Source organism: Piliocolobus tephrosceles, chromosome 11, assembly GCF_002776525.5.
Source record: "Piliocolobus tephrosceles isolate RC106 chromosome 11, ASM277652v3, whole genome shotgun sequence".
Classification (NCBI taxonomy): Eukaryota; Metazoa; Chordata; class Mammalia; order Primates; family Cercopithecidae; genus Piliocolobus; species Piliocolobus tephrosceles.
Genome location: NC_045444.1, coordinates 9,253,466 through 9,274,116, shown reverse-complemented (window position 1 = coordinate 9,274,116; position 20,651 = coordinate 9,253,466). Strand labels below are relative to the sequence as shown.

Sequence of the window (20,651 nt, the reverse complement as noted above, 5' to 3'; positions counted from 1 at the left end):
AAAAGGCTACAAACTGTATGGTTCCAATGATATGGCATTCTAGAAAAGGCTAAACTATGGAGACAGGAAAAAGATCAGTGGTTGCCAGGGGTTGTGGGGTGGAGGGAGGGATGAACAGGCAAAGTACAGAGGATTCTTAGGGCAGTGAAACTATTCTACATGATACTATAATAGTAGACACGTACCATTGTACACTTGCCCAGACCCATAGAACGTACAAGCCAAGAGTGAGTTGTCACATCAACTATGAACTATGGAGGATGATGATGCATCAACGGAGGTGCCTCAGTTGCAACAAATGTCCCACTGTGCTGGGGATGTTGATGGTCAGGGGGACTGTGCATGTGTCGGGCAAAGGTTATGGAAAATCTCTGTACCTTCTGCTCACTTTTGTTGTGAACCTAAAAGTGTTCTAAAAGCCTGGCCAACATGGTGAAACCCCATCTCTACTAAAAATACAAAAATTAGCTGGGTGTGGTGGCGGGCGCCTGTAATCCCAGCTACTCAGGTGGCTGAGGCAGGAGAATGGTGTGAACCCGGGAGGCGGAGGTTGCAGTGAGCCGAAATCAAGCCATTGCACTCCAGCCTGGGGGACAAGAGCGAGACTTTGTCTCAAAAATAAATAAATAAATAATTAAAAATAAATAAATAAATAATAAAGTCTATTTAAAACAAACAAGCAAACAAACACAGAAACATGGCTTCTCCAGCTCTTACCATTTAGATGTGCAGTACACACCTTCTGCCTCTGTGCTTTATCTTTCTATTCTGCCACACTGAGGCTTCCCAACTATTGTCCCAGGGGACATTGCCCTCATTTCAATTTGCATTTTTAATAGCACTTCTTTCTGATGACAAAAAGAGTACATGTACAAAGTTTGGAAAAGAAAAACAAAAAGAAGCAGGAGAAAAAAAACCTACCCAGAATTGCTCCATCCAGAGATACCAATCACATTTTGGATAGTGGCTGGCATGATACTGTTTATATTATTTAATAAACTGTATTATCCTGTTAACATCACATTTCCTATGATGAAAAATTTCAAGAACATATTCTTTTGGTAAACATTTCATACATGGCCATACCATAGTTTAGTTAATCATTTGGCATTCGGGTGGTAATATTTAGATGTGTTCATTTTTGCATTGTTGTAAACAATATGATGAACATCTGTGTGGTGAAAGCTTTGCCAAATTTTTGAATTATATCATAGACTTGGAATTATAGGGTGGAAGAATATAGATTTTTGGTTATTCTTATTCTATTACAAGACTGCTTTCTAGACATTCTGTTATCTGTTTACACTCTCAGAAGTAGAATGTGGGAGTTTCTGTTTCTATGGTTTTATTAAGTAACATAATTTAAAAAATAATTTGTTAAGGCCGGGCGCAGTGGCTCAAGCCTGTAATCCCAGCACTTTGGGAGGCCGAGACGGACGGATCACGAGGTCAGGAGATCGAGACCATCCTGGCTAACACTGTGAAACCTCGTCTCTACTAAAAAAAAACACAAAAAACTAGCCGGGCGTGGCGGCGGGCGCCTGTAGTCCCAGCTACTCGGGAGGCTGAGGCAGGAGAATGGCTAAACCCGGGAGGCGGAGCTTGCAGTGAGCTGAGATCCGGCCACTGCACTCCAGCCTGGGCGACAGAGCCAGACTCCGTCTCAAAAAAAAAAAAAATTTAAAAAAAAAAAAAAATTTGTTGATTTGATGAAAGTGAAATCAGTAATGGTATTTCACTGATTTAATGAACCTTTCTTTTTTTCCTGGTAAGTCTGATCTTTGAAAACCTATTTATTAATTATTTGAATATTCAATTTTATAAATTGTCCATTATATATTGGGGTCTTAATGTTTTTCTTATAAGTTTGTAAGAGTTCTATTTTATTGTCAAAAATTTTTTCCCTAGTTTCTTACAGTTTAATTTTTATGGCAAACTTATTTTCATAATGGGAATAACCCTTTTCCTGGTAATTAAAATAATGGGCTCTCATGGTAAAAAAAAAAAAAGAAAAAAAGAAAAAAACACACTATAGAAAATTATACAGAAAAAAGTAAAAAGCTTCTACATTCTACCCCTTGAACTTGTACTAACATTTTTAGATCATTTCCTCCCAAACTTTTATCCCATGTTTTTATGGTATTTTTTAAAGTTCAAGAATTTTAATTTTTATGTACCTCAAAGCAAGTATTTTAAAATTTCAATATATTCTCCACTGCTTCTGTGTTTAGAAATGTCTTTCTAATCTAGCGATCTCATAAAGAACCACTTCTAAAAAAACAGAGCTGTGACTTTTTTTTTTTTTTTTTTTTTTGAGACAGAGTTTTGCTTTTGTTGCCCAGGCTGGAGTGTGACGGCACGATCTTGGCTCACTGCAACCTCTGCCTCCCGGGTTCAAGTGATTCTCCTGCCTCAGCCTTCCAAGTAGCTGGGATTACAGGCATGCGCCACAATGCCTGGCTAATTTTGTATTTTTAGTAGAGATGGGGTTTCTCCGTGTTGGTTAGGCTGGTCTCGAACTCCCAACCTCAAGTGATCCGCCTGCCTTGGCCTTCCAAAGTGCTGGGATTACAGGCAAGGCATTATGTCATATTATAGAATATTTAGGAAATTAGGAGGAAAGAAGTCAGCCTTCATGCCTGGACCCTAACACATCTACTTCCTTTATGCATTGTTCTTTCAAGACATTGATCATGAGCTTTTAATTTATTTTAATTTATTTTAATGTGGTTGCAAGTACAATTTCCTATCTTTTCCTTTCCTTCATAATTATGCCCTAAGCATTATTTTCTTGTTTCTACATAGTCTCAGTAACGGTTGTTTTAAATGATTTCCTAATGGCCCCTCCTGTGGCTGTGCTGTCACAGCTGACCCTATCCCACTGATGAACACTTCCGTTGCTTCCAATTTTTCTGTCAAGCGATATTTTGAAACACCAGAGTCCAGTGAAGCAGAATCTCCCACTATTCCCTGGGGGCTGACTGTAATACAATTTGACTTTGCTCATTTCCTCCTTTCCTCAGAGGAGTGTTGGAAGAAATCGCTTTTAGAGAATGGTTAGAAAAACGACCAACAGAAAATGAGGAGGAAGGAGATCATGAGCTGAAAGCATGTTAAGCTTTTAGGAGGAAGCTGCTTTAGAAGCCCAGACTGTGTAGGTTTTGCTTTTGTGACTCACGAATCGGGCATGAGTTTATAATAATTTTGACAGATGCTTTTCACTCATGCAGCTCTTGGTGCTTTTGAGGGTTTTTGGCTCAGGAAGTCTTGATGCAGAATCTCTGCTTATCATTTGCTGTCTGTGTGACCTACATCAGCGGCGCCTCAGTCTGTCGTCCTGCAGAATAGGAATACAGTCAGCCCTCTATATCTGCGGGTTGGGCATCCATGGATCCAACCCAGTGTGGATTGAAAATATTTGGAAAAATACAATAAAAAGTAAGAATACAACAATAAAATCACATAAATAAAAAACAAGACCGGGTGCGGTGGCTCACGCCTGTAATCCCAACACTTTGGGAGGCCGAGGCTGGTGGATCACAAGATCAGGAGACGGGGACCATCTTGGCCAACATGGTGAAACCCTGCCTCTACTAAAAAGACAAAAATTAGCTGAGCGTGGTGGCGCGTGCCTGTAGTCCCAGCTACTTGGAAGACTGAGGCAGGAGAATCACTTGAACCCGGGAGGGGGAGGTTGCAGTGAGCCCAGATCGAACCACTGCACTCCAGCCTGGCCACAGAGAGGGACTCCATCTCAAAACAAACAAACAAACAAACAAACAAACAAACAAACAAAAAAGCGTTAACAACTATTTACATAACATTTAAATTGTATTAGCCACTACAAGAATCTAGAGACAATTTAAGGTATTTTGGAGGATTTGTGTAGGCTATATGCAGATACTGTGTCAACTCATATGAGGGACTTGAGCATCCTGGATTTGAGCATCCACGGATGTGCCGGAACCAGTCCCCGGGGGGATACCGAGGGATATCATGATAATAGGCCCGGAGGAGGACAGATGAACATACTGGGCCATGGGGCAGCACTGAGCTGTGGTGGAAGAACCCCGAGTAGTCAGAGCAGGAGGGCCTTCCAGGGAAGAGGGAATGGCCTGTGTGAACCCAGGCTGAACTTCTCATTCCTGGAACTCGGTTTTCCATTTGTACAAAGTGCTTGGTTTGTGGTCTGCAAGAGCCCTTCCTGTTCCTCCAGGAAGCCTCTCAGGGACCTCCGACCCTGGCCAGCTCTGCTCCTCTGACCGCTGGAGGTCCTGCAGCAGGCCCTAGCCCTGGCTCCTCTGTGTGCACCAGGCACGTCTAGGCCTCTTCAGCGTGACCAATCTCTCTGCTCAACACAACCCAACAGTTCTTGAGAAATTTCCAGGGGCAGCAAAGTGCTGTAGCCCCTGACACGTTTTAGGGCTGAATGGGAGGTGGGTATCAGCAGATTCAACACGTATTTATTAACTTAAAAGAAGTGTCATTGGTCTACTGGCAAAGCTGGCTAGCAATAATAACCTTACCTTCTCCAGGAACAATGATCATTAATCATTCCTTCCTGCTGGGCGTAGGAGACGTATAGTGGTGGAGCAACTGGGTGGTAGAGGCAGAGATCTGGTTCCCTGATCCCGGCGCCTTAGTTGTAAAGTGGGAACAGTAATAGCACCTACCTCTAGGGCCACGGAGACCGAATGAAATAATGCCTGTCAAGTCCCTTAGTACACAGTAAGCGCTCGGTAATGCTAGGATGTTGTTATTATAATAAATTTTTAGCGAACGGGAAGACCGAGCACCGGTTGGTACTGGGCTAGGCGCCGGACGCAAAGATGTAGAGATGTCCCGGAGGCGCCTAGGGGATCCGGGCGAAAACCCGAGCAGCTAAGGCCGGGAGGAGGCGGAGCGTCGAGCACCGGGCGGGCGGTGAGCCCCTGGAAAGGGAGGGGGCTCCGGGCACGCTCTCCTAGCAGCCGCGGCTCCTCTGTTCAGGGCCGCACCTCCTTGGCCGCACTTTCTCTTTGATTTCGAAAGCACTCCTCTCCTCCACCTAGTCTCCTTTCCTGGGTTGCGGGGAAGACCGAGACGCCAGGCCCGCGGATTAGTCCCCGCCCCGGGGCGGTGTCGCTGGAGCGTCAGGGGAGTCCCGCTCGCCGCAGCCCCAGCGCCGCGCGCGCCCCTCCCTCCTCGCGGACCTGGCGGTGCCTGCGCCCGGAGTGGCCCTTTAAAAAGGCAGCTTCTTGTCCGGAGGGGGCGGGTGGGGGGCGCCGACCGCGGCCCGAGGCCCGGCCCCTCCCCTCTCCCTCCTTCTGTCCCCGCGTCGCTCGCTGGCTCGCTGGCTCGCTCGCCTGCCCGGCGCACGCTCCGCCTCCGTCAGTTGGCTCCGCTGTCGGGTGCGCGGCGTGGAGCGGCAGCTGGTCTGGACGCGCGGCCGGGGCTGGGGGCTGGGAGCGCGGCGCGCAAGATCTCCCCGCGCGAGATCGGCCCCTGCCACCGGGCGAGGCCTGCGCCGCGATGGCAGAGATGGGCAGTAAAGGGGTGACGGCGGGAAAGATCGCCAGCAATGTGCAGAAGAAGCTCACCCGCGCGCAGGAGAAGGTGAGCGAGCCGGAGCCCCAGCCGCCGCGGAGTCCCAGCCGCCGCGCAGTCCCGGCCACCTGTCCCTCTACCCTCCGACCCTGGGGCCTGGTCCTCCGCCGGGATCTGACGCTGTCACCAACAGAGGAGCGCTTTCGAGGGGCTTCGGGGTCCCCAGGTTGCGTCCCCCGGCGCTCTGGGTGTCCTCTTCGGTTTGCGTCCTGTCTCCCCACACCCGGCCGGGGCAGGACAGGGCCTCGCTTTGCACCTTCGTGGCTCGGCTGCACAGCAGTGGCCGGCCCTGCTCCAGGATCTTCTCAGGCGCGCGCTCCAGGCTAACCCGCTTTGGAGGCCAAGGGCCGGGAGGCTGGGAGGCCAGGTGGTGACCCCCCGCTCTCCAGGCCCATGCAGGCAACCCAGGCGGGGCCGGCGCTCGGGGAGAGAGGGAGTATGTCTCTCCACCCCCGGGGCCACTGTTCCCCCGGACTCCCAAGGCTGCTTCTCGAACCGGCACCCGCAGTTCCCTCTTTCCCACTGCTTCTCCACTTTCGTTCTCCGCGGGCCGAAGGAGGGATGGGGTTTCCTTTCCCGAGAGGTGCCTGCGGCCTGGACGCTCCCGCCCAGCCTGGCCCCACCGGGAGCCCGGGGCTGTGCGCTCCGCAAGGAGGTGCCCTCGCCCCAGCAGGGGCTTAGCGTTTCCGGCGGCCGGGGAGCGGGTGGGGGCACTGGCTTTGGGAGCCCACCGCCGGGTGGGGAGCTGGCCTAGAGGAGGGGCGTGGAAGGCGCCACAGGAAACCCGACCCCTCCTCGCGGAGAGCTGGAGTGGGGGATGGAGCCGGGGCCTCCCAGGGTGCCCAGAGCGTGCAGGAAATGCAGGGATTGAGAGGTGGGGGTCGGCACCCGGTCAGCTGTCTATCGTAAGCCACCTCTGGTTTATGGAATTGGATCACGCCAGCTGCTGACGCCACTTCCCCTGCCGACTCCGACTCTGAAATCTGAGATCGTAGAATCTGGGTTTCTGCCAGGGTGGCCCCCCAGTGCCCCGCGGCCAGGCCTGCCACCTCTCCCACCCGCCGCGCGACCGCCGCCGCCGGGTGGAGGCGCAGGGACAGGCCGGCCTTCCCCTGCCAGGCCTGGTGGCTGTTTATAAACAATGACTTTTGCTTCTGAGACCCGCGGGCTCCCTAAGGATGCAACCACGTGATTGCTGGGGGAGGGGGGAGAGGGGGCGCCTAGAGCTTCCCCATACATCCCTCAGAGTCCTACTGCTCATCCCTGTGTTTCCTGGCTAAGGAGGTGGGTGGGTGTTCATTGAAGGAAGGGCCCTCAGCTAAGCTCCAGATTTGCCCAGACCCAGCTCCCCCACCCCCCACCCCAGGGGAGCAGGAGGAGGAGGAGGAGGAGGAGGAGGGATTAAAGCCCCAGGAATAGCTGGCTGGGGGCTGGGAAGACTTCAGGTTGTGGGGTGGGGGGGGCCGTGGCAGCACAGATGCAGCCACCCCTGCTCCCGGCTGCCATGACTGGGTAATCCATCTGGGTGCCTGGAGCAGGCAGCCCTGGGCCAGAGCCTGCTTCCTTCCCTAAAGGGCCAGGGAGATGAATGGGAAGCTTGGTTAGCTGAGATGCATTCCCTGCCCCCATCCCACTGGTGTCCCACTCCTTCCTGGCTCCCCGAGGCTCTTGGTGTGTCCCCTTTGCCCTGGTTGTCTTTTCTCTGCAGCGGCATCTTTGATGTCATTCTCAGGGCAGTAGGCATGGGCTGTGTCCCCTCCAAGGAGGTGGTGATGATGTATCGCTGAGCCCCTGAGCCACCATCTCTCTCGCTTGAGCCCCTGTTCTGTGGCCACGGGCAGTTGGCTGACAGTTGGTCAGCTATGCATGCTGGTCTTGGCCAACAGCTGACCTTGCCCATGCCGGGCTTCCTGGGACTGGAGTTGTTTAGTGTTCCAGCTGCTCTCTGCCTGCTGGAGACTAGTTAGGGACCCTCCCCCCATCAGAAACCAAGGCAGTGCGAGCACCCTGACAGGCATCCGGGCCAGGTCTCTGAAAGCAGCCTTCCCCTCTCTTCGGGATGCAGGCCCTGCTCCCAGGAAGCCCCATGCCTCAACCCACAGCAGCCTCTGCTGTGTGCCTTCCTGGAGAGTCTGTGCCGTTGCGGGAGGGTCATCCTCAGTGTCTTCTCGTGGTGATCAGTGCGGCATCTAACTCCCACTGTCAATGGAACTGGAATCCTAATCTCTTACAGGCAGCCCCACCACTACACCTACCTTGCCTTAGTGAAATCAGTGGGTCATGGGGCAATTCGTTTCCCTGTGGCCACAGGAAGGCGTTTCCTGAGCAAGGATGGCCGGAGCTGTGCTGGGAGGCCGGGCGAGTCCTGGCGTCCTGGTGTAGGAAGAAGGCCTGGTGTCTTTCATCAACCCTTCTCCCCCAGCCTTCCCACATCCACTTCCAGCCCAAACATCCAGACTGTGAGGGTGACAGTGTGGTCAAGGGCAGCCTGCAGTCTTGTGCCCTGGGCCCTAGGGTCCCCAAGCCAGCTCTTTTTTGACTGTTGTTACCTGTTGACCCTCTTGCCTCCACCACTGATCTGGCTGCTCCCCGAGGGCAGGGCAGGGCAGGGCACACATCCAGGTGTGTGCATTGAGGATGTTAACTGGCCCCAGTCGGTGCTTAGTGAATGTTTTTGAGCAAGGGATTTGGGCCCGACGCAGGCTGATGGTGGATTGATTTGTGTTGTTTGTTCTCTGCCGTCACTCATTCATCAAATCCTGCCTGGACCCAAGCCCAGTGCCTCGTCCTGGGCTGAGCCCCCGATGCTGTCTCAGGCAGGGTGCATGTGGCTCTGGCCTGCCTGGAGCTTTTTCTTGAAGGTCCCATGGCCTGTGGCCTTGGTGTGAGGAGGGCATGAGAATAAATTGGAAGGGTTGCCCGGACCTGCCAGCATGGCACCATTGCTCCTGGCCCCCCGGCCACTGCCCCCGGAGTGCCTGGGGTGCACTGTGTGTGCTGGGATCTCGAGCCTGTGGGCACCGTGAGGTCATCTTCCCATTGCGTTTGGCTTGTCGAACCCTCTATAAATGATTGTGTCCATTTTTGGGCCTCAGAAGGGTGGCTAGGCAAAGCCAGTGTAGGGTGGAGCCTGGGTCAGATGACGGTGAGGATTAGAGGTTGGCAGGCTGGGTCCCTCGGGGGATGGGGCGGCTGCAGAGAAGGACAGCTGAGGGGGTGGGGATCTGGCCTGCTGGCCCCTGAAGGCGCATGGCTTGGGAGTCCTCATGGAGCGGGGCTGACGGAGCTGGGCCTTGCTCTGGCTGTGCTGGGCTGACAGTGAGCACAGGAGGAAGGCTCTGGCAGGGTGGGAGTGTGCCTGCTGTCCCTCCCTCCCTGCAGGCCCTGAGCTTGCTGGAGGGGTGCAGGCTGGGCAGTGGCGAGGGCCAGCTGGGAGGAGGGAGGGCCCAGGGTTGTCAGCACACAGCACAGTGCTGACAAGATGAGAAGAGGCTCACTAAAGGAAGGTGCAGTGGTGGCGATTCCTACAGCCTTGATGCATGGCCACGGATTGCACTATGCTCAGCTGCGTGGTTAAGGTCTCCTCACGCTGTAGCCACCTTAGCCTCCTCCAGAGGAGCCAGGCCTGTACACCAAGCCTTATCTTTGCAGCAACCTTAGAAGCAGCAATGCTACACCTGAGAGTGGGTGCATGGTCCCTGTAACAGAAAGGACAATGGGGACATAGGCAGGCCCAGCCACCTGCCCAAGTCACCCAGGCCCCCAGTGAAGGCACTGGGAGCCCACCCAGAAACCCTGGTCTCCCCACCTTGGCCACTGACTTTGCAGGGGTCCCGCCCCCTTCCCAGGCCCTAGCACAAAGCTGCCCCCCTCTACCCACATTCCCATCTCTGTCCATCTTGGGGCCCATCGCTGTCCTTCTGTCCTTGAATGTCTGAGGTTCTTCCCTGCCAGCTGCTGTCTTGTCTTTTTCTCTGTCTCTGTCTGTACCTGCCTGCTCCAGGCCTCTTCCCTCTGAACTTGCTCAGGCCCTTCCTGTATCTCTCCAGTCTCAGCTTCCCCTGGAGCCGCGTTACTGATGTAGATGGTTCATCTCACCCTGCAGGGAAGGCTTCTGAGCTGGGCATCTTCTGTGGGTGGGCCAGGGTGTGTGGGGGCTCTTGGGTATTCGTTAAAGGCGTTTGGGCGTGGGAGGTTGGAAGCATGGCTTCTAGACTTCCCCAATCCCCCAGGGGTCCTGGATGGCCTGAGTACAGCCTTCTGGCTCATGCAGGGACCAAGTCGGGCACAGGCTACTTGTCCAGGAAGACAGAGAAAGGGAGCTCGGTAGGCTGCATGGGGCATGGGGAAGGAGAAGGCATTCCAGGAGGCGCAGGCATGGTCCAAGGTGTGGAGAAAGGGGTGAGGGCATTGAGGATGCCAGCTCTCTGAGGAGAAGGGGTGCCTGGGTGGTAGATTCCCTCCAGATTTCATGAAGTTGTGAAGGCCAGGAAGCTCTGTGGATCCCAAGGATTCTCGGAGAAGCTGAGGTTTGAACTCTCTGCCCCTTCTTCAAGATCATCACATCGGGACTCCCTTCTCACTGGCCTCTGACCAGGTCCTTGCCCCTGAACTCAGCGTCCGGCCCAGCTGGTCCCTGACAAGCTGTGTGACTGTCCCTGAGGTTCTAGAATCCCTGAGTCCTACCCTTGGAGGTAGGCCCTCTGTCCTCCTATCTCTATAAGGAACAGCAGAGCGTGCACGGGCTGTAGGCTTCCCTGACGTGCTGCGGACCCTTCCTGAGCCCTGTTTCTTCATGTATCAAATAGGGGATAAGAATGGTTCCTCTTCACACATGTGTTGTGGAAAGTAAAGCCCTAGGCAGGTGCTTGGGGCATAGCAAGTGCTTGTTGAATGCCAGCTCCGTGGCAGAGCAGCACCTTGAGTCCACATGAGGCGCCCTCTCCCTGCATGGCCCCACTTCCCAGCCCCTGTCCCCAGTGTCCGTTATAGGCCTCTATAGACAGCTAATCCCTCCTGAGCCTGGAGCTGATCAGGCTTATGATGCTCACAGACCCGGGGCAGTGAGTGTGGACGTGCACGCGTGTGTGTGGGTGGTGTGTACGGGCTGGAGGGTTTGGGCTTGGGAATCAGAGAGCGTTCGAGTGAATCTTGACTACTCCCACCATAAACTGGAAGTTGTTTTTCTGTCTCTGGACTTAACTTTTCACCATTGGCGTATGATGAAGTTTGTGTATTCATTCCTTTATTCATGCAACAAATATTGAGCACCACCATATACTGGGCACTGTTCTAGGGAGTGGGGACCCAGGGGTCAACAGAGCCAAGCCCCTGCCCTCCTGGAGCTGACATTCTCACCAGGGGAGATGGTGAAGAAACCACCAAGTATGGTGGCAGGTGCGTAGAGGGGCGGTGGGACTTGCTGCGTGTGTCCCGTGTGGGAAGCCTGTGCTGGGCTGAGGATTCAGGTGTGGACGTGACTGTGGGCGCTCACGCAGCAGGAAGATCGGGTGGAGAGAGGCAGGTGGGCAGCTCCCGTCTCAGGTGAGGGGCACCCGCGGGAGGACGGCTTCCTGTTGGGTGCCACCTTGGTTTGTTGTGTTTTCCTAAAGCTGCCTCTTTGGCAAGCCTCCTTTTAGGATTAAGAGTATAGATGTGCAGCCTCGCTGGGTGTTTGTGCAGGGCAGGTGGGCAGGGGCTCCTGCCCAGGATGGAGGATGGGGGAGGCAGGAGGGGCCGCTAAAGGAGAGGAGGAGGGCATCAAAGACGGCCTTGGCTGCGGAGGGCCACTTGGAAGATTCTCATGCCAGGCGACAACTGTGGGTGCGGTAGAAAGCATGCAGGCTCTAGACAGCTGCGTTTGAGTCTTTCCCCGCACATTCCTACCCTTGGGCAAGTCTCACTGAATTCTTGGAATCCCAGTTTCCTCATCTGAAACAGGGGTCATGATCTCCGCCACTGGGACTGTGGTGAAAATGAAATGCAAGGTGGGGCTCCAGGTTCTGCTCCTGCAGAGACCACTGGAGGGACTCGGCCTACTGCTGTTTTCGTGCTGTGGAAGAGGCCTAGCACCCGGGCTTCTGAGAGGCCACCACCTCCTAAAGAGGCCGCAGGATTGTGGACCTGCCAAGGGCTGACAGGGGTCAGGGTTGGGGAGCCAAGGAGAGAAAGGCAGGCTCTTTCTGCCCCAGGGAAGCCTTTGTCAAATATTAACTTAAACATAATGGCATTGTTTCCTGCGTACCGGCTGCATGCCATCATCACTTTGGACAGGTGAGAGTGTTATCCGTCCCATCCACAAAGGAAGAAACTGAGGCTGGAGTGGTTGTGTGACTCTCCAATGGGCCCTCGGGGCTTCCTCCTCCCTTGTGGTCAGTAGGATCAGTAGCGGAGTCTGGCCTGGGGCAAGGCCTTGGAGACAAGCAAATGAGATGGAGACGTCCAGCGGGCTCCCTGCATAAAGCCCTAATGGTGAAGGGGTGTCATTGTGACGGACTTTGGTCCCCAAGACCATCCCCTATGTAACAAGATTTGGGGCCCCTGTCAGCCCCCCAGCTCCACCTGGGGTCTAGGCTTACACTCTGGAGTGGGTGGCAGACTCTGGGGTGATGGGAACACCTGGGCTTTCTAGGTACAAGTCCAGAGATGGGGGTTCATGCACGCAAATGAGGACAGACAGGACCCTGCGCTGTGCGCTTTTTCCCACGTAGTAAAATCTGTCTCCAGTTTATTCCAGTCTAAAAGAACACCCTTGGCTGGGCGTGGTGGCTCATGCCTGTAATCCCAGCACTTTGGGAGGCCAAGACGGGTGGATCCCCTGAGGTCAGCAGTTCTAGGCCAGCGCTGGCCAACATGGTGAAACCCCGTCTCTACTAAAAATACAAAACAAAAATTAGCCGGGCGTGGTGGCGGCGCTTGTAATCCCAGCTACTCAGGAGACTGAGGCAGTAGAATCGCTTGAACCCACGAGGCAGAGGTTGCAATGAGCCGAGATTGTGCTGCTGCACTCCAACCTGGGTAACAGAGCGAGACTCTGTCTCAAAAAAAAAAAAAAAAAAAAGAAAAGAAAAAAATGGCCGGGCGTGGTGGCTCGTGCCTATAATCCCAGCACTTTGGGAGGTTGAGGCGGGTGGATCACGAGGTCAACGATCGAGACCATCCTGGCCAACATGGTGAACCCCCATCTCTACTAAAAATACAAAAATTAGCTGGGTGTAGTGGCATGTGCCTGTAGTCCCAGCTACTTGGGAGGCTGAGGCAGGAGAATTGCTTGAACCTGGGAGGCGGAGGTTGCAGTGAGCCGAGACTGCGCCCGCCACTGCACTCTAGCCTGGTGACAGAGTGAGACTCTGTCGCCAAAAATAAATAAATAAGTAAATAAAAATAAAGCTTACATCCCTCTAATTTTGTTTCTGTTATTGCTACAGTATTTCTGTAATGAGATGTTGGTCATACTCATTGTTTTTTAATGTTCCTGGAGAGGAAAGAACTATGCTGCTGACACTGCCCCCCCCCGGCCCCCCACCACACACACGCACCCTGGAAAGATTTCCTGGGGGGAATCCCATGCTCTGGGCACTTTGCTTTGCTTCCTGACCCAGGCAGGCCCATGTGTTTCTGGCTCCTGTGGTCACCAAGGCATCTTATCCCCTCAACTTGGCTCTCAGTAGGTGCATACTTGTTGCACGTGTGGCTGCATGGATTCTTCAGGCAGTGGGGAGACAGCACTGATGGCTGGCAGAGGTCCTGGAGGCTCCCTGGGTTTGAGGGTGCAGGGTGGGAGGGGGAGGGATACTGTGTCTGCAGGATTTAGGCTGGGGCTAGGCTAGTGGGTGCAGATCCCACACTCTCCTGTGGTAAAGCAGCCGCGGTTAGCTGCTCAGGGCTGTGGTGGGGCCTAAGCCGAGCCAGTGGCTGTAGCACTTGGTGCCCAGGAATGGGGCTCTTGTGATTGGCCCAGGCCCAGCCGATGAGTCCTGCCTGATTTTAGGCCAGATGCCAAATAGGGCTTGGCCTCGGTCCTCTGCAGGGGGCTGTCCTATGAGAGAAAGCTTTCAGGTGACAGCAGTACTGGGCAGTGCTAACTGGGGGTTCAATGTGATTTGCTGGACCCAGATGTCACTGTGAGAGCTGCTGCCCTTGGACACATTTTGGTGGCTTTTTGCAAAGCCTCTTCCGTCTGCTTTCTGGGCCTGCACCTTCAGCCCCAGTCATGACCCAGATCCCAAGTGCAACAGCAGGCGGGGGGTGGTATTGGGCTCACAGGAACAGCATGGGCCGTGGGGATGGGGCGGTTGGGCCTTGGAGCCTTGGGGCACTGAGGACTGTCCTGTGGTGCCCCTGGGGAGAGGGCATTTATGACCCCATACTGTGCCCAGCCCCTACTGCTGCCTCCAACCTGCAGACATCTCCCCTCTGCAGTGTGAGGGCCGCAGTGTTGGGTGCCCAGCCTGGATTGTTACGAGGAGTGAGTGGGCGGCTGCAGCAACCGCCACAGGACTGGGTTGGGGGCGGGGGAAGGATTTATCACTACCGGGGTCCATGGAGCTCAGGCCTTCCGTTCCCTGCAGGCCTCCCCATCCTCAGAGACCCTGGGGCATCCCCGCTGGCTCCTGAAATGTGGTCCTTGTTTTGTGGGTCAACTTGTTACTCTGAATGAAGTCCCCCGAGGAGCCTCAGATCACTTGGGTAGAGGCTGTGATGGCTTCGGATTTATACCCTTCGTCATTCTGTTGTCTGTGGCCTGCCCACTGTGGGTCCCTGCTCTCAGGAGCTCCCAGCCTTGCACACAGCACCCATCCCGGGACTGTGGGTTGGGGAGGGCACTGGAGCCTGAGGGGCTTTCCATCAGGCCTTGGCAATCCGGGAAGGCTCCTCGGAGGAGGTGGAACCTGAGCCAAGTTCGGAGGGCAAAGGAGGCAGGTGGTAACGTGGGGAGAGATGCTCGGATGGCAGTGGGAACAGTGCTTGTCAGGGCCCATTCAGGGCCTGAGTCTGAGAAGATGGGCAGAGGCTGGGCCTGGGCCATAGTCTGGGGCCCCTGGGAGAGGCAGGCTCTGCCCTGGGCTCTTCAGCTTCCCTCCTCACGTGTTGCCTGAACTGTTCTTCTGTCTCCTAATCTGGCCTCAGCAAAGGACTGTGTCTTAATTGTCCTGGGTTGCGGGTGAGGGGATGAGCCTGGAGTCTCCAGAAGGAGTGGCCTGGGCCAGATTAGAATCCAGCCGTGCCCAGGGTCTGGGGCAGGGCTTGGGCCTGGAGTCCACCCCTGTTAGGGCTGGGGACACAGGGGCCAGGTGACACCTGTCGCTGGAAGGGCAGGTAGAAAACATCCTGTACCTGCCTTGTCTCATGCGTGCCTGCTTCTCCACCTGCTGCATAGTCCAGGGTGACACCGGGAGGGCTGACGCTGCTGGGCCTGGAGGGCTGGCGGCTGGGAGGTCCATCAGTGGATCCGCTCACCTTTTTAGGGCACCCCTGTATGCATGGCCCTGTGTGGCCAGGCCATTGACTGGGATGGCCATGGGGGTCCTTTTGCTTCCAGAGCTGGGTCAGAGCTGGGAAGGGGCCTTAGAGGAGTGGTCCTGCCAGCTATGGGGAGCCCTGGTTCCAGGATAGACCCCCGAGTGGGGAGTGGGCGCAGTAACGTGAATGACGCCGCAGTCTCTGTTGTGTGGATGGACATGGGGGCAGTGACTGGCAGCGAGGGGTTTCCACCAGGCCCGTGGCAGGAGAAGCTTTGTTGGAACCACAGGGCTGGCAAGAGTGGGTGCCAGGAGAGCCTTTGCCAGCCCAGCCCTTTTTTCCAACAGCTGCTGCTACTTTCTTTGGACCTTTGCTCAGCTCGCCGTCTCCCTGGGGCTGCGGCCAAGATGACTGAGTCCAGGGCAAGCTGGGACCCTTCTGGCACAGAGAGGCCTGGGGTCTTTGGCCTCCTATCCCTCTGGCCCATGGCAGCTCCCCTTTTTTCTCTGACCTGAAGTGGCCTGAGCTGTCTAATTACGTGTCAGGGGCCAGATGCAGGTGATGAGGTGGATGGAGCTCGGAGCTGGACCCTGGGACCACCGGCAGATGGGCAAAGGGAGGGGAGACGCTGAATGAGAGAAAGGGGAAGAGGAAAGTTAGGATGTAGGGAGGAAGGAGTTCATCCCCTTGGGTCTGCTCCCCTGCTGTGTGGCGCTGGGCAAGTCACTTGCCCACGGCTTGGTGGGGGGTCTGGGAGGAGGTGTGGGGGAAGCACACAGCTCTGCCCTCCCTGGTGGGTGATGCAAACGCTCTTTCCCGGGGAGCATCTCATGACAGCCCACAGGTGTCATTCTGGCTTTTGTGTTTTGAGCTTGTTGTCTGTGCTTATGACAGCTGTCTTGAAAGTGAACTTCAGTGACCTTCCCCGCCATTCTCTCCCCACCACCTGCAGAGGCTGAAAAAGCTAAATCGGGAGCGGATGGTCTCACCTCTCCGGGACAGAAGTCAGCTCTCCTTTGACTAGAGCCTGATGGAATGGGGAGGAGAGGGCAAAAGATTGCAGGTGGGGCCGAGGTTGGAGGGGGCCAGATGAGGGGCACGGAGCTGGGGTGGAGGTGAGGGTCTGCCATCATTTATCCATTCACTCACTCACTCACTCACTGGAGGAACCTGCTGCGTAGCGGAAGACCACAGGCTCCAGGTGGGCCACTGAGCCTCAGTGTACCCACCTGGGAACCGGGAAGTGGGAGACTCCTCTCTCAGCAAAACAAGGTGAACTCCCCACTCCTGTAAGTGAGAATGGCAGCAGCTGGGTTCCTGCTGGGTCCGGCTGGGTCTGGAAGGTTCGGGGGGCAGAGCCACTGCACCTCTGTTGCATTATGTAGTTTACTAAGAACCGTCACACCCGCCGCTTTCCATTTGTTTCTCTCTGTGCCCTGTGAAGTGGGTGGGACCAAACTACGACCCCATCTGGCAGGTGAGAACAGAGGCTGGAGAGTGGGGAGTGGGCGCAGTACTCTGGGATTCCCTCCCTCCCAGGCCTCAGACTTGGCTCCAAGTTGGCCGTTCCCAGGCGCTGCCACCCCCATCCCCGAGTCCAGGGAGTGGGAAGGAGGTGGTAAGAGGAGCTTGGAAGGGACTGTTAAGGTGCAGATGTCTTGGTTGTCTTCAAATGCAAGTCAGTGTGGGGGCTGCCTTTGTTGGGGAACACCTGGCATATGCTTGGGGGTGGAGTGGGGCTCCTGGGTGACTCCAGGAGGCTGGCACACCAGAGGGAAGGTGAACCCACAGAGCCGGGCCCCTCACTTGGGGATTCCCACACTCCCGGGATCTACCAGTGACCCCCGCCAGGGAGGCGTGGTGCAGGGGACCTGGGTGGATCAGATTTGAATGAAGCTGGCCTGACTGTGCTCCTGAGACGCCCACGAAGAAAGAGTTGCAGGGATCCTGGGGGATGTTAGTGGCTTGGGAGGGGACCCCAGGACGAGGAATGAGCTGACTCTTGTTCTAAACTGAGAAACAGAATCCACAATTAATTGGAAGCATTTGCTGAACCTGGGACAGGACCCAAATATTGTTCTTTTTCTGAAATATGAACCAAGCCAGGAGTTTATTTATTTGTGTCCCCCTCTCCCTGCAAGGACTCAGTGAAGCAGCCTGTCCTGGAAGGCAGCCTGGCTGAGCTAGAATGTCACCGCCTTCCCCAAGTTGACCCGCCCACCCTGTCCTCCTGGTCTGGTGAACCATGGTCCTGGAGGAGGCCCCATTTGAGTGGGTCCTTTCCTGAGGGCATTGGGGGCAACACCCCTGGGTGGGCAGGGTCTGTTGATCCTGGGCTGGTCTGGCCTGGGGCCGACTTCAGAAGCCTCCCTGAGGAATGGGTGTGGGCTGCAGGGCTGGGCCAGGGGAGCTGAGTCAGCACTGTGGGAGCCCTGCTCACAGCAAGGACAGAACCTGATGCCAGCGTCCGGCTTTGTGCCACTGCACTTGCGGGTCACCCTGCCTGCTGCGCTTCGAGAGACTAGGGAGGCCTCCCCCACAGTCTGCAGTCAGCTCAGCGCCGTTCCAGTACTCAGACTGTGTGCCTGAGCCATGCAGGGAGAGAGGGACCTGGAGCTCCCATGTTGCACTGGCCTCCTGGCTAGCAGGCAGCGGGAGCGCCCAGGTTCCTGCTCCTGCTCTGCCTACTCATCTCCTTTTGAATTCCATAAAATGGGCTAACAGCCCTGCCTGCTGGACTCAATCCTGAAGGGGGAGCCTGGACCTATTATGCCCGTGTTCCTGGCTTCTGGCACATAGTAGGCACACCGTGCCAAGTAAATTGGCGTGTGAGGCTTCGGAGGATAAAAGCCTTTGTATAAGGCTTTGCAAAGCACCTTACACAGTGCAGCAAGGTGGAAAGAATATGACTTTCAAGTCTCAGAGCCCCGGGTTCAAATCCCAGCTCTACTCTTCCTAAGTGCTTTGACGTTGGACAAGTCACTCCCCCCTCCAAGTTTCAGTGTCCTCTTTTGTGAGGTGGGATAATATCCTGCGTGGGAGGGTTGTCATGAGGATTAAACGGGAGAACAGGTGTCTCCATTTCACACACAAGGACCCTGAAGGTCAGGGTGCCAGCTCGTGGACTAGCCCTGCTCCAGGATGGGGAGCAGAGCCTTAGGCCAGTGGGGGTGTCCAGCTGCACCCATGCCCTCTAAGGACACACCCATGTGTATCCTCTAGGGCCGTCCCGTCTGAGGCTAGGCCTGGGCCCCCCAGCACTGGAGGAGTCCAGGGAGTCCAGGCCTAGCTCAGGATCCAGATGGTAGGGCTTGAGGCCTTGGGAAGGAACGAAGGGGAGGGGATAGTTTAGAGAGAGCGGCAGGGGCGGAAACGTGTGATATCTTTTTCACCCATCATAAGGGCTACAGCTGACACCACTATAACGAGAGACAGGTTCCCAAGTGAAAAGCATCACATTTCCTTAATCAACATTTTACATGACACGGGGGCCTTCAACAGTGACGATCAAGGACCCAGAGAGAACCGTCGGTTTTCAGGCGTAAGTTGGTGAGGAATGGACAGCCGTGTAGACGTGTGATGGCACAAAGGGTGTGACCTCACGGTGACAGTCCGAGGGGCACCCAGCAAGGCCTGTCGGCTCGGCTTCTTTCCGGCCTCTCTGTGTTGTGCCTTTCTCCCACATAGAGTGCAGGACCCCTGTGGAATGAGGGTGTTCAGGAGTGAAACTTTCTGGGTTTCATGGCTGGCTTTGGGGAAAAGGGGTTTTGGTCTTTATGCTTCACCTTGGGAAAGAAAAATTCCAGTGTTGATGGCTCACCTGGGCAGGGAAAAGGAGCGGGGAGAGACAGAAGGGCAGGAGAAGGTCGCGGAGAGCTTGCCTCTGAGGCCTTTCGCATGCCCTTTGTTCAGAGTCTGTGGCGAGCCACCGCACCACGCTATGGGATGCTGTGTCCTGAGCCCCGACAGGGCCTTGTGGGGGCCAGGCCCCAGGTGATACTGTAACCCCCCACTTCCCCTTTAGCCCTCCCACCCTGACCCCTCCCTATGTGGACAGCCCTAGCGTGGGGTTGGCCGGGGGCTGACCTCGCATCTGTGGGCGGCCCCCAGGCTGCGCCCCACTCCTTTGGCTCCCTCCTGGGATTTTTATTTTTTTATTTTTTTATTTTTAGAGGGATTGCCCCCTGTGTCTGTCTGCTCAGCCCCTTACTGTTGAACTGTGCTGCTGTTGGTGGAGAAGGCCCTGGGGAGGAGGGGACAGTGCAGGCAGAGCTCCTCTTCCCTACGGGCACAGGGAGTGCAGGCGTGGGCTGTGGCTTCTGGGACCTCTGTCCTCTCTCCTGCATGGGGTCCCTGCCTCCCCTTCCCAAGCGCACTGCACTGTGTTGGATGTGTTAGTGAGGGGACCTGGGCACACTCTGGGGACCTTTCTAGATGATGACTGAGACTGCAGGGCGCATCGTCTGGAAGGGTGGTGACCTGCCCGGGGCTGCGAGTCAGTGGGAGGCCCTTGCTGCCCCCTGCAGCATGCCCCTGAGCTGGTGGCCGGCCTCAGCGCTGAGCCTGGTGGTGCCAGGAACTGCGGGCAGGTGTTCAGGCCTTCAGTGAGCAGTGCTGCCTCCCACACGGGGTGGCCCGCTGAGCAGCTGTCAGCCCCTCTGGGCCCTGTTGCTCCTGTTACCTCCCTCTAAGGTCAGCGGGACCTGGATTATGTCCAGAGAGGGTTGGCACCTGCTGAAGTCACACAGCCCATTAGGGTGGGGCTGGGCCATGTCCACTTCTGTCCCACTGTGCGCTGACATCCTGCATCGGGTGGAGAGGGCGCAGTGCCTTTGTCCCCCACATCCATGTCCCTCTAGCCCTTCACATTTATCTAATTTCGCTCCATCTTACCACAGCACAGGATGGGCAGGGTTAGGGGGAGGAAGCCTGGAGCCTCGCTGCTCCTCTGAATGTTCATTCCACCTGCCAGGGCCTGGGGCAGGGGCAGGGGTGTGGTGGAGGGTGGCATGGGAATAGGGGTCAGGCGGAGAGCTGGGCCAAGGGCCTGGGGAAGGGGCAAGGCTGCGGGCAGGGCTAAAGGCAGGGGCCATGGCGTGGGGCAGGGGTAGCCACGTGACTCCCTCCACATGTTCTTGTTCCCTCTGGCTCCCCGTTCCATTACCCCCACCCACCAGCCCCTATTCTTTTGTTGTTTTTCTGAGATGGGATCTTGCTCTGTCACCCCGGCTGAGTGTAACAGCACAATCATAGCTTGCTGCAGCCTCCAACTCCTAGGCTCAAGCGATTCTCCTGCTTCAGCCTCCTAGGTATCTGGGACCACAGGTGCATGCCACCACACCTGGCTAATTAAAATAAATTCTTTTTTGTAGAAATGGGGTTTCCTTATGTTGCCCAGGTTGGTCTTGAACTCCTGGCCTCAATCAATCCTCCTACCTTGGCCTCCCAAAGTGCTGGGATTATAGATAGGCATGAACCACCACGCCCGGTCAGCCAGCCCTTATTCTTGATCTGATTACCTGTTGATCAAACACCTCGTCCCCTTCTGATTCCTTCCCAACTTTCCTCCAGCCTTGGCTTCGTACTTCTGGGGCCAAATACAG

General features: G+C 55.5%; 1 protein-coding gene across 7 annotated transcripts in view; it reads left to right on the top strand.

The window, feature by feature from the left end:
* Positions 1 to 5,071: 5,071 nt before the first annotated feature.
* The window catches only part of BIN1 (bridging integrator 1), a 63,801-nt gene continuing 48,221 nt past the window's right edge, over positions 5,072 to 20,651 (top strand). For all 7 annotated transcript variants that reach the window (XM_023225622.3, XM_023225620.3, XM_023225618.3 and 4 more), the window contains exon 1: positions 5,072 to 5,595. In XM_023225622.3, coding sequence (XP_023081390.1) covers positions 5,512 to 5,595 — 84 coding nt within the window. In that variant the 5' untranslated portion in view covers positions 5,072 to 5,511. The remainder of the gene's footprint in view (positions 5,596 to 20,651) is intronic.